Raw genomic sequence first — 13,844 nt, 5'->3', positions numbered from 1 at the left:
CCTGCTCTGCCACTCAGTAAGATCATAGCTGAACTACATCAACTTCACTTTCCTGCCTTATCCCCGTATCTATTGATTCCCTTAGTGCCCAAAAATCTATCTATCTCAGTCTTGAATATATTCAACAACTGAGCATCCACAGCCCTCTGGGGTAGAGAATTCCAAAGATTCACAACACTATGAGTGAAGAAATGTCTCCTCATTTCGGTCCCAAATGGCTGACCCCTTATCCTGAGACTACGACCCCGAGGACTAGACTCGCCAGCCAGGGGAAACAACCTTTCAGCATTTACCCTGTCAAGCCCTCTAAGAATTTTATATGTTTCAATGAGATCACCTCTCATTCTTCTAAACTCCAGAGAATATAAGCCTAGTCTACTCATTCTCTCCTCATAGGGCAGCCCTCATCCCAGGAATCAATTTATTGAACCTTCATTGCACCCCCTCTAAGACAAGTATTTGGTCCATTAACGTTGGCTGATAAGGCTGGTTTGGGTGAAAAAATGACGACCGCCTCGCTTTTACCCACTTCCGGCATGGAACATTTTGGACAGTCGACAGCGCTGTCATTACCTGTGCTTGCTGCAAATATAGTAATTAGTCAGATTGTGACGTCAATCAGCGTCCAGTGCTGAATTGACAAACAACCTGCTACTTTAGATGACGCCGCTCCTTTTAACGGCCTCTCCAAAGCATGTACATCAGAATGTGCATTCGGCTGTATGATGGAACCTGACCACCGCTTCTTAAAGTTACACACGCAACTGTCAGGTAAGTTTAGATTATTGAGGGTAGAAATTAGTTTGGGGACAGTAACACTGCGCCAGGCACGTAAGTCCCACCCCATGACCTATATTCGGTTTACTGCCCCCGAGAGCAAGTGGAGCGTAAAATACCGCGGAGTTCGCAATGCTACTCGGTGGGATGCGTAGCACTGCCGTGTATACAGGGTCCTCCCCTTCATTAAAGGGAAGGACCAAGCTGCCGACTCTGTGGGCGGGAAATGGTGCCATCCCTGGACCACCAAAGAAAGGGGTGATAGCAGCCCGGCGCACACACGTAGTGCTGGGCTGCAAGATCGCAGCATGGACCTCGCGATCGACGAAGAAGGGCGCTTTTTAAAAAAATTCCCCACCTCCCTTTATATTATTGCCCCATGACCTGTGAAGCTGGCGTGGGCATCGCTCTCAGGGGGCACCACCGAATTTTTGCTCCGGAGTGAAAACAGGTCGCTGAGCACAGTGATAACGTCACCATCGCCAGCACATTGGAGCAGAGTGCTACTGGTTACAACTGCCGCTAAACTTTAGCGGAACTCCCGGAGGCACTAATGGGAGGCGCAAATGCTCCGAACTTCTCCCCTTGCTTTTGTACTTGTTTCGTCACATTTTATTTGAGTAGTGGCTTGGTGTAAGTCATTTAAAAAGTTGCTAAAGTGTGCAGAGAGTGCTGCTGGATGTTTGCAAGGCTTTGGCTCTTAAAGGAAGGCCTCTGAGAACACCACTTGCTCCCAGTCCTGGGGGCTCTATTCATTTTCCCCCTTGGGCTGCAGCATGACATGGAGATGGAGCAGAGGCTGCAAAGAGGACAAGCTGCTCACAGAGGGAGGAGGAGGAGGAGAACGATGAGGAAAAAGAAGAAGATGCAGATGAGGAGGAAGCAGAAGGAAGGAGGCAACTCAGACCGCCCCTTTCTGGCCGGGATATCTGGGATCGAATCATTCGCCTGTGGTACCAGAGAACACAGTCCCAATTTCACTCTCAACATATTTCCCACACCTTACCTTCTCTCTGTTACTGACCATCACAGCGTCCTCTTGGCCACAATGCTGAAATAAAAACCATCACAAATCAAACTTTCCAAATCAACTTTATACATACATGCCTCCAATATTACATCAAAAAATCAACGAATCACTCTTGTGCATTCCTGTAGTGAGTGTCTTGCATGTGCCTTTACCTCTCCTCATGCTCTTATGCAGTACTACCACAGTGGCTACAACTTGGCTGGTGGAAGGCTTCTGACTTTCAGTGGGGGACACTGCGGGATGGCTTTGCAGAATGACCTCGAGCAGCAAGTGGCTGGGCGTGTTCTTCTTCTTCACTCTCCTCTACTTCATCTTGGTCAACCACTGACTGGGCAGACCGCACTTCTTGGGAGTCTGAGATGAGGAAAGCACAAGGCTAGGTTTTTAGTGAAGGGAGGGCAGTAAAGCAAGAGGTGCATGCTTACACGTGCAGCTTGTAAATCAGAAGATATTGTGAGATAAGGGGAAAGTGGGATGTGAGAAGGAGCATAATGTATGAGGATTCTGGCATCTTGTATTCTTTCAGCCCAGCTGCTGGTCAAGGGCTCAGCCATGCCCCTGCCAAGAATGACCAGGGCTGCCTTCTCCAAGGGGTAGAGGTGAAGCTATGTATGTGAGGTGTTTGGTAGAGATTGTTGGTAGGTGAGTTACTGGGAGCATGGTGATTTGAGTAGTGGTTAAGGTTAGTGGTGCAGTTGGTGGGATATGGAATATGATGGTCCTGGGGCTGACAGTTCTGACAGTGACTTGTTCTTGAACCCAGAAGGTTGTGGATTCAAATCCCAGCCCAGGAACTTGAGTTCATAAATCTAGGCTGACACTCCAGTACAGTGCTGAGGGAGTGCTGCACTGTCGGAGGTGTTGTCTTTTGGATGAGCCCCGTCTGCTCTCTCAGGTGGACGTAAAAGATGCCATGGCAGTATTTGGAAGAAGAGTAGGGGAGTTATTCCCCGGAGGTCTGGCCAATATTTATCCCTCAATCCACATAACAAAAACAGATTATTTGGTCATTATCACATTGCTGATTGTGGGAGCTTGCTATATGCAAATTGGCTGCTGCATTTCCCACATTACAACAGTAACTACACTAAAAAAAGTACTTCATTGGCTATAAAGCACTTTGAGATGTCGGGTGGTCATGAAAGGCGCTGTATAAATGCAAGTCTTGTCTTTCTTTTTGACTACCTTGGCGATCTGGTCCCACATCCTTCTTTCTGGAGGGACCCCTGTGGGTAGAAGACCTCTCTTGCAATGTTGATCCCCTGCACAAAGCTGGCGTGCATGCATCCGAGACCCTGGGTGCCTTTTCCCTGGACTTTTGTGCCATTTGGGCTAACGCTGAAGCACTTTTAACATCTTTGTTCAGCAGAAGGTAGCTCAGCTTTAAGAGGTGCAGACTGCTCTTACAAGGTGCATACTAGCTTTAAGTAAAGATAGTCTTGCGCACTTATTATTACAATTATTATAATTAGTAGGCAGCACGAATTTGAAGTGCTGCCCAAGTTCCTTGAACAGACGCAGGCATATCGCTCATCGCGGTGCCTGTGCCTGTTTTACAGCGTTATGGAATTTCACTCCAATCCTTCCATAGGTAAGGAGGCCAAAATGTAGGTGGTAAATAGGTCAGTTAGGGTAAGATATTCTGATCAATTATCATTACGTTGTCAAGAATTGTTGATAATTTCTTGGCCTGCCTAAAAGCCTATCAAGGTGATACTCTAATTCAGCAGTGAGCCATCTTCTTTACGGAAAGCATTGCAGACACACAGAAACATCATCAGGTCTAATCTTTTTAGTTACACCTCATACTGCTTCAGAAGTTAATGAACTTGTCTATACTAACACTGGGGCTCAGAAAACTCTGCAAGAAATGTTAGTAAGTGCAGGCATTATGCCAAATGACAAGATGTTGTAGTAATAAATAATAGTTTTGAGCTGTTTTGATCCAGGTTATTGTCAAGGGCCCATGTCCTTCCCAATAGGTGATTGAAATGGATGAGTAAACTAACCGTTATACAACAGATTAAGCAAGAAAATGTATAAAGAATTGCAAATTAAAATTAATCTGCTCCTCAAATTGAAATATTTTGTATTTGCATTCTATTAAGATGATTGTGTAGCACAGAAATGTATCATGTCTGATCTAATACTGAATAGATGGACTATTTTGCTGTCAGACTTTGTGCAAGTTCCCAGTTCTATTTATCTTGGTTCTATATTGTTGACAACATAGAATACAATTACAGGAATGCAACTTTATCAGGATTAATTTTGAAGCTCACTTAATGCATTTAAGGGGAAGCTAGTTAAGCACATGAGGGAGAAAGGAATTGCATGATTTGCTGATGGGGTTAGATGAAGTAGGGTGGGAGGAGGCTCGTGTAGAGCATAAATGCCAGCATAGACCGAGTGGCTAGTTCCTGTGCTGTAAATTCTATGTAATTCCACGTAATATTAAAACATAGAATTTAATTAGGAAATAATGAGGTTTCGTTAAATACTTTTACAGCAAAAATCACTTAAAATAAATCTGTTGTCTGTATTATCACTCATGGCCACGTCCAGTGGGGGCAGTGTGCAGTAGTGGTCAGGTTAGTAATGTATGGTGGGAAGGCTGCTCAAAAGTGATTAGGAAGGCTCAGTTGGGCTGAAACGGGAGTAGGGAATATAGAAGGACTTGATAGAAGTACTGCTAATACCCTATCAGAGCATTGGATATTGATCCATATTCCAGAGAAAGGTTGCTGCAGCTTTTTAATGTTCTTATAACCATACTAGGGTTACTCTGATAGTTGGTCAAAACTGCTAACAAAATACTTGAAATGTTTTATATCTCTCACTTGCAGAATTATATGACGGTATGCTTGGTTTGAACTCAGACAATTCAACTGCAATTGGTCCATCTATTGTCACAGAAAAGCCAATGGAAGATGGTATTGCTGTAAGTACCATAGGAATGATTAGTACCCAAAAGAACAGACTGCTTCACACAGTAAGGTGAAAGAAAGACTTACATTTATGTAGCAGCTTTCATCACCCCCAAGATATCCCAAAACATTATACAGCCAAAGTAGTACTTTTGAAATGTAGTCACTGTTGTAATGTAAGAAATGTGGCAGCCAAACTGCACACAGCAAAGTCCCACAAACAGCAATATGATAATAACTAGGCAATCTGTTTTTTATAGTGATGTTGGTTGAGGGATAAATATTAGCAAGGACAGTGGGAATAACTCCCCTCCTCTTCATCGAAGTAATGCCATGGGATCTTTTACATCCATCTGAGAGAGCAGACGGGATCTCGGTTTAATGTCTCATCTGAAAGACAGCACTTCGACAGAGCAGCACTCCCTCAGTACTGCACTCAGTTGTCAGCCTATATTATGTGCTCAAGCCTCTGGAGTGTGACTTGAACCCACAACCTTCTGACTCAGGTGAGAATGCCAAGACTGGTTCAAAGGTAGCTGGGTGTCACATGGGTGTTTTATAGAATAATAATTGCAATCATATTAGATGCTGTGATGGAGGGAGATAGATTCCTATGGAAGATTGAGCTAAAAGGCCTCGTTCATCTACATTTATATTTTTGACCATTGCGATATCAAATAAATTCTAAAATGACAAGGGTGGGACCTTTTATAGTCATTCGCCATTGGTGAGGTCACAGCATCACTATCACACTCTGACCACCGTCCCTGAACCTGGTATGCAGCAGATCATTATTTTCAGGATTTAAAAAATATTCAATAAAGTTATTTTAATTCGACATCAAAGAGAGTTCTGAGTTTTAGCATGTACGTAAATCTAAAATGCATATATTATTTAATTTAAATTTCCTCAGTGCCTGGAGGACATCTTGTTAATATTCCCAGTGGGCACATTCTGTAATTATGTAATTGAAATGGTTTTATTGAGTGTTTTTACATCTTTGCAATTTCTTGGCAAAGATCAGCTACAGCATGTTGACTCTCCACAAAAGCGAAATACTGCAGAAGCTGGAATCTGAAATAAAAACAGAAAAAGCTGGAAATCTCAGCGGGTCAGGCAGCACCTGTGGAGAGAAACAGAGTTAACGTTTCAGGTCGATGACCCTTGAAGGATCATCGACTTGAAAGGTTAACTCTGTTTCTCCTCACAGATGTTGCTTGACCCGCTGAGATTTCCAGCTTTCTCTATTGTTGACTCTCTAGGCTAGTTGTAAATAGCCCAAATTGGAACTTTGCCTCTTTGGATAATAGGGAGCAAGCAGGAATAAACTATTTTGAATTGCATTGTGAAGCTGTACACACAATCAGCAGTAGTAAATTTTAAATGTATTTTTGAAATATTAATATGTCACCTTATTTTCTCTTTGCAACATCAACATAGAAAGTGTAAATAATGCTTGTGCCCAGTATACAGACAGAAACCTTGAAGGTCACCCTGAGATTCCGACCTGAACAGTTTCTGATCCTGGCTGTGATATCAGTTGGCGTGATATTGGGTGGCGATGTTTCTCCACAGAAACGGAGGGTAAATTGAACAGCCAACCACCCTTTGCCACTCTTGTGCAACCTCTGAGCAGCCAGATACAGAGCAGCACTGGCAAAGCAGGTCAGCTGAGAGATGTAGAACTGGGAAAAAAGAGAGAAAAGTGCAAAAAATTGACAAAAAAGACGGTACCTTTCCTTAGTTATTATGGGCCCAAGTTTCCACCCTCTGTAAAAACGGCGCACCTCCATAAGGTGCACCAACTTTCTGAAATAAAAAGGGTGCCGAAAACTTACCTTGTGATTCTCCGAGCTCCTCAGGACATCTTCGGCTTTGGCGTGGCACAGCACAAGGGGTCGGGGGTGGAGCCACAGTGCCGGGACCTCTGCACATGTATGCTAGAGTGTGCGCGCATGTGCAGTAGCTCCTCACAGCACGAATCTCTGCGATGCTGCGTGGGAGGGGCCTGAAGCGCGCCACCCCTAGCCCTGGCCAAATGTGCTCCCTGGGCATTGAAGATTGGGACTCGGGCTTCCCTCCAATTCAGCTCCCCCCCCACCCCCCCTTCCTACCATTCAGCTCCCCCCCCCCCAATCGTTCATCCTCCTCCCCCCATTCAGCCTCCCTCCCATTCAGCCTCCCCCTCCTCCCTCCCATTCACCCTCCCTCCCTCCCATTTAACCTCCCCCCCCTCCTGTTCAGCCTCCCTCCCTCCTGTTCAGCCTCCCCCCTCCCGTTCAGCCTCCCCCGCTCCCGTTCAGCCTCCCTGCCCCTCCTTCCCATTCAGCCTCCCCCCACTCCCTCCCGTTCAGCCTCCCCCCTTCTTGTTCAGCCCTTCCCCTCCCCCTCCTATCCCCCTCCCTCCCCCCTCCTCTACTCCCTCTCCCCCTCCTCTCCCCCTCCCTCCCCCCCCTCCTCCTCTCCCCCCTCCCTCCTCCACCCCCTCCCTCCTCCTCCCCCCCTCTCTCCTCTCACCCCTCGCTGTCAGAAACACAGAGAGACACTGACAGAGACAGAGAAAGAGAGACACTGACAGAGACAGAGACAGAGAGAGAGAGAGAGACACTGGAGGGGGGGGGGGGCATGGGGGGCCTTCCCAGCACACTGTTGGAGAGCTCCCGGTGCTGCAGTAGGTGAATAGAAACTTAATTTTTTATTTATTGATTGATTTTGTATTATTTTTTTAATTTTTAATTTTTAAATTTTTTTTCATTGCTTTATTGATTTATTGATTTATTTATCATTTATTATCAATGATGGCTCTTTATTTGTAAAAGTGAAGTGTTTCATGTTTGTAAACTTCCTTCCTCCCCCCCACCCCCCGCAATCTCTCGTTCCCTACGCCTGATTTTGAAGTGTAGGCAAGGTTTTTCTGAGCGTACAAAAATCTACACTTACTCCATTACTCCATTCTAAGTTAGTTTGGAGTAAGTTTTCGCTGCCTAAACTTGCAAAACAGGCGTAAATGGCTGGTAACGCCCCCTTTTGAAAAAAAAACTGTTCTAAAATGAAACTATTCTAACTCACTAGAATTGGAGCAAACTAAATGCCGAGAATTGCAATTTCTAAAATACTCCATTCTAAACTAGTTGCTCCAAAAAAATAGGAGCAACTCGAGCTGAAACTTGAGCCCTATGGCTCCAGCCACTTGGCTAACACCCACTGAGACATCAGGGGAAATTAGAGGACAGATCTGTAGAGGTACATTTTATTCTGCATATGAATTCATCGTTGAAAGATTGGTCAACCTGATGTGTCAAAATTGGGTCAAATATAAGTGTTCAGCAAATTAACCTGAACTGACCCAATTCAAGAAACTTTGGAACTTGAATTAAGTTCAAAACCTTTCCTGAAAACTGAATTCTGCTTGATAGATACATCAGCACACTATTGAGGATCTGTAGCTTGTAATCACGAATAGCATCTTTGTTTATTTAATAATTACAAAAAGTTGTAATGATTTGTATCTTTGATCCAATTTTTTATCCATTTGATCCACAGAGATTTAGGGCATCATGTAGCTGCAGGGCCTTACAATAGTTAAGAGCTGGATGAATGTGTGGTTAGGGATAGGAATTAAAGTTGGAGGGATAAACGTAGAGCAAGACAAATGGAATAGAATGGATGAATCATTGAACAACGATCAATAGTTAACCTAGTTTTCCTGACTTAATTATTTTCATATCAACAAAAGGACCTTCTTTGAAGTTGGATTGCAGGAGTTTGGATCAATGAGCTGGCTCCCAGTATTTATACAGTTAGATCCAAGAATAACTGGGGCTTTTATTTTCAAACACCCGGTATGTTTTGGGCGGGTTGGTGGCGAGGTGAGATAGAAACTCACCTGTTACTGCAGAAATCAGGCCCAGGCTATTTTAACTCCTGGGCTCCCAGCTCCGTAAAATTGGGCGGCCATAATCTGGCCACCGGCGCTCAGATAAGTATGGGAAAGGTGGTGATGGGATGGGGGCGGGGTGTTATCTAGGGCAGGGGAGACCTAAACATTCCTTGTGGGACCTGGAGGAGCACTCCTGCTCCTTCTGGCCCCAAAAAGGAAAGTAAAAAAACCTTACCTGTTGGAACCTCTTCACCTTCCTGCCAGGTCCCCAGTCTCTTCGGTCTGGCAAGAACGCCATAGCAGTTTCCCCACTAAGGCCAGAGTTAAATTGCACTCAGAGTCTGATGACATCATCGGACCTTGATCTACATATTTAAAGAAACACCGCAGTGGCTGGACAGCTAGCTGCCCGTCCAGAAGTCTGCATAAAAATTGCAATTGGTGGGATCTAAGTGGCTTGATGGCAGGTAAGTAACCTAGGTGATTTTAACTGCCCACCTGCCCGGTTTTCACCAGGCGGTAGGGTTAAAATCACCCACTGGATCTGCAAATTTGCTGCTGATCTACAGAAACAACAACAACATATATTTGTATAGCGTCTGTAATGTCGTGAAATGTCCCAAGGTGTTTCACAAGGAGTATTATAAGACAAAAATAAGATAACATCAGGTTCCACTAATCTGATTAAAAATATATAAATGTTTGCTAAAGGTCCTGATGGTCAAATATTATGAATTTGCTGGACTCAGTGACTGAATAGAGTAATAAACCTCAGATAATGAAATTACTACCAACTTATAGTAAACATCTGAGCACTAATCTTCATTAGCCCATAAAGAGCAATGACAATGTACTTTATTATATATAAAGTTAGTCAATGCTGCCAGTCATAAAATGTTGATATCCTTGTTACATTAACTTAGGAAATGAAATTGAGGCTCATTGCATAATATTGTCATATGTGAGTCATCCATATTGCACTGACTTCACAATCTGGGTGTTCCAGTTCCTCCAGGCCTCAGAGTAGCACTGTCTCTTCAGAGGTCCATGTGTGAGTAACTGATGTGCTACACACATCCTATGTATTTGTGGGAGCTTGCTGTGTGCACATTGGCTGCTGCATTTCCTACATTACAACAGTGCCTACACTTCAAAAAGTACTTCATTGGCTGCAAATCACTTTGAGACGTCGAGTGGTTATGAAGGGCACTATACAAATGCAAGTCTTTCTTTTTTTTCATTACCCACGAGGCTCAGCGATTAGACTTTTGCTAATAGTAGGTGTGGGGCAGGTCCAATGTCCATCATGGTGTAGTGACACTGTCGGTTCAGCAAACACTGGGTGAGCAGCGATTAGAGGGATTGGAATGCCCGCCCGATGTTGCCAGCGAGACACCTGAACCTGATGGTGAGGGCTCAGTTTCTTTCAACCAGAGAGTTGCCAGTACGTTCTAAGTACTGATAGGCAACTCACTGTTTTGGGGAGAATGGAAATCCATAGGGTCATCCATCGAACATGGGCCTGCAGCAAGGGTTAAAAGAGGACAGCTGGATTGATAGGACATGGGGGCAATGGACAGCATTATTGAAGGGGGTGGTTTAGCAGCAAAGTGAAGGGGGAGCAGTTATGCTCATCCAGCTGCCCATACAGTGAAAATAAATTCTATTTTATTTCCAGTGCTCCTGCCAGCATCCCTTTAAGAAACGCTGGTTCTGGCTCTTTCCTGCACTGTGCAGTGGAATATTGGAATGGAAGAATAATAGGAACAGGAGTAGGGCATTCAGTCCCTCAGGCCTGTTCCATCATTCAATTAGATAATGGTTGTTCTGCATCATAACTCCATTTTTCTTCCTTTTCTCCATATCCCTTGATATCCTTACCCAACATAAACCTATCTATCTCAGTCTTGAAAATTCCAATAGTCCCAGTATCTACAGCCTTTTGGGGAGAGTGAGCAGATCAAGCACTCAGCAGATGCTCTGCTTAACTGCACCAAATCAACATCATAGGACTCCTGATTCACATCAGTGGGTAGCACTCTCGCCTCTGAGTCAGAAGTTTGTGGGTTCAAGCCCCAATCAAGGGACTTGAGCACAAAAATCTAGGCTAACACTCCAGTGGAGTGCTGAGGGAGTGCTGCATTGTTGGAGGTGCTGTCTTTCGGATGAGGCATTAAACCGAAGCTCCGTGTGCTCTCTCAGGTGGATGTATATTATCCCATGGCACTGTTTCGAAGAAAAGCAGGAGAGTTATCCCCAGTGTCCTGACCAATATTTATCTCTTAATCAACATAACAAAAAACAGATTATCTGGTCTTTATCACATTGCTGTTTGTGGGAGCTTGCTTGTGCGCAAATTGGCTACCGCCATTCCTACATTACAACGGTGTCGACACTGCAAAAGTACTTCATTGGCTGTAAAGAGCTTTGAGACATCCGGTGAAAGGTGCTTTTAAATGCAAGTCTTTCTTTTTCTTTTTTTTAATGAAGCTGCTGCCCATTTCCAGTGAGAGCACTGGCTGTCTAAATTGAGGCCTGCTCAAAAATGACAGAAGGCAGGGCTCAGGTGGGAAGTCAGTGGTATGTTTGTTTTTGTCATTTTAGTCTGGCTACTGCTCTGTTCTCCCTGTAAAATGGTCTGGTACAGAAATCAAAATCAGGGCCATTGACATGTTCTTGGTTTTGGGGCCATTGTATTGGCTTCAGCTATCAGATCATAGCGCTTCACTATTGGATCAGCAACTTAGCTGGATCACCGTGGAGAGCAGAATGAGATTCAGTAGCTCTACTATTTATGTCACTATGAAAGTCATAACATAAAAAGTGCATTCATCTCTTTGAACCCACTAAATTAGAATTTTAAGAGTTTTTTCTAAATCAGCATTTCAATTGCAATAAACTGGAATTAGACAAAAATATGTTGATCATTGGTTTGTAGCCTTGAGACTGTTTCTATTAATTGAGCTGAAGGTTAATAATGCTTAATAAACTCCTCATATAATGATACTCAAGATACAGTTGTGGTAAACAGGAATTAATTATATATGGCTCAGAGGAAGCTAAAGATATGTGCGCAGTTGGAATTTGGTTTTAGGCAATATTTCAGAGTCACACTTGTCTACATTGAAGGACATTTGCCAGTCTTGGGAGCATGAAAAGATACTTGCAAGGGATATCAAAATCAACAAAGAATTTTTACAATTATATTAGGAAAAAGAGGGTAGTCAGGAGCAATGTTGGCTCCTTAAAAACTGAAAGCGGTGATACTGTCAATAATAATAAGAAAATGGCAGACATGTTGAATAATTACTTTGCGTCGGTATTTACAGTAGAGGAAATCCCAAGTAAACTAATATTGAATCAGGGATAGGAACTCAATAAAATTAACGAAAGCAAAATAGCAGTAATGAAGAAAATAATGGCACTAAAGAGTAACAAATCCCCAGGACCAGATGGTTTCCATCCCAGAGTTTTAAAGGAAGTAGGTGAGCACATTGCAGATGCTCTAACTATAATCTTCCAAAGTTCTCTCGATTCAGGAACTGTCCCATTAGATTGGAAAATTACACATGTCATTCCGCTATTTAAGAATGGCAAGTGAGGGGAAACCAAGGAATTATAGACCAGTTAGCCTAATATCTGTTGTCAGGAAATTGCTAGAGTCTATAATTAAGGATAGGGTGACTGAACACCTTGAATATTTTCAGTTGATTAGAGAGAGCCAGCATGGATTTGTGAAAAGTAGATCATGCCTGACAAACCTAATTTAATTTTTTGAGGAGGTGACTAAACTAATGGACAATGGAATGTCTATGGATGTTATTTATATGGACTTCTAGAATGTATTTGATAAAGTCGTACAAAAGAGATTGTTAACTAAGGTAAAAGTCCACAGAATTGAAGGCAAATTATTGACCTGGTTAAGAAATTGGCTTAGTGGCAGGGGGCAGGCAGTAGGGATAATGGGCAGGTACTCAAATTGGCAGGATGTGACTAGTGGTGACCCGCAGGGATTGGTGTTGGGGCCTCAACTATTCACAGTATTTATTAACGGCTTAGCTGATGGCATAGAAAGTCATATATCCAAATTTGCCAATGACACAAAGATAGGTTGCATTGTAGGCAGTGTAGATGAACGCATTAAATTACAAAGGGATAACGACAGATTAAGTGATTGGGCAAAACTGTGGCAAATGGATTTCAATTTAGGCAAATGTGAAATCAAACACTCCGGACCTAAAAAGAATAGAACAGGGTATTTTCTAAATGGTGAATAGCTAAAAACAGCAGAGGTCAAAAGAGACTTGGATATCCAGGTACATAGATCATTAAAATGTCATGAACAGGTACAGAAAATAATCGAAAAGGCCAGTGGAATGCTGGCCTTTATATCTGGAGGACTAGAATACAAGGGGGTAGAAGTTATGCATTCGAACGATGCTCAAACCAGTGTGCTGATGAATCGAATAACTAGGGTTGTAGATAGGGCTTTAAACTAAATAGTGGGGGGGAGGGTTCAGGTGAGCAGAAATTTAAAAAGTCAAAGAGAAATGAGAAGGCAATAGTGCAGGGTAGCGATAGGGGTAATGATAACCAGAGTGTGACAGGAAAGGACAGAGTGTATAAACATAAGGGTGATTCAGAAAGTGGGGTTAGCATAGGGAAAACAGGTAAAAAGACAAAATTAAAATCTGAATGCACAGAGCATTTGTAACAAGATAAATGAGTTGACGGCACAAATAAAAATAAATGGGTATGATCTGATAGCCATTACAGAGACGTGGTTGCAAGGTGACCAATGCTGGAAACTTAATATTGAGGGTTATTTGACATTTTGGAAGGATAGGCAGAAAGGAAAAAGAGGTGAGGTAGCTCTTTTAATAAAGGATGCGATCAGTGCAGTAGTGGGAAATGATATTGGCTCAGAAGATCAAGATGTAGTATCAGTTTGGGTGGAGTTAAGAAATAATAAGGGAAATAAATCATTGGTAGGAGTAGTCTATAGGCCCCGTAACAGTAGCCACACTGTAGGACAGAGTATAAATCGCGAAGTAATGGAGGCTTGTAAGAAAGGTACTGCAATAATCATGGACGATTTTAGTTTTCATATTGATTGGACAAATCAAATGTCAAAGGTAGCCTTGAGGAAGAGTTCATAGAGTGTATTCGGGATGGTTTCTTAGAACAGTACGTTGTGGAACCAACCAGGGCGCAGGCTATTTTAGATCTG

The 13,844-nt window shown here is 43.2% G+C and overlaps 1 protein-coding gene across 1 annotated transcript in view; it reads left to right on the top strand.

Annotated features, from left to right (window-relative positions):
- Positions 1-13,844, top strand: part of ntrk2a (neurotrophic tyrosine kinase, receptor, type 2a) — a 596,947-nt gene that overhangs the window by 117,147 nt on the left and 465,956 nt on the right. Inside the window, exon 10 of the mRNA XM_070861343.1 lies at positions 4,654-4,748. Within this exon, the coding sequence (XP_070717444.1) occupies positions 4,654-4,748 (95 nt within the window). The remainder of the gene's footprint in view (positions 1-4,653; positions 4,749-13,844) is intronic.

Source organism: Pristiophorus japonicus, chromosome 1 (genome assembly GCF_044704955.1).
Source record: "Pristiophorus japonicus isolate sPriJap1 chromosome 1, sPriJap1.hap1, whole genome shotgun sequence".
In the NCBI taxonomy this organism is placed as follows: Eukaryota; Metazoa; Chordata; class Chondrichthyes; family Pristiophoridae; genus Pristiophorus; species Pristiophorus japonicus.
Note: the sequence above shows the minus strand (reverse complement) of the source record. Positions and strands in the feature narration are given on the sequence as shown.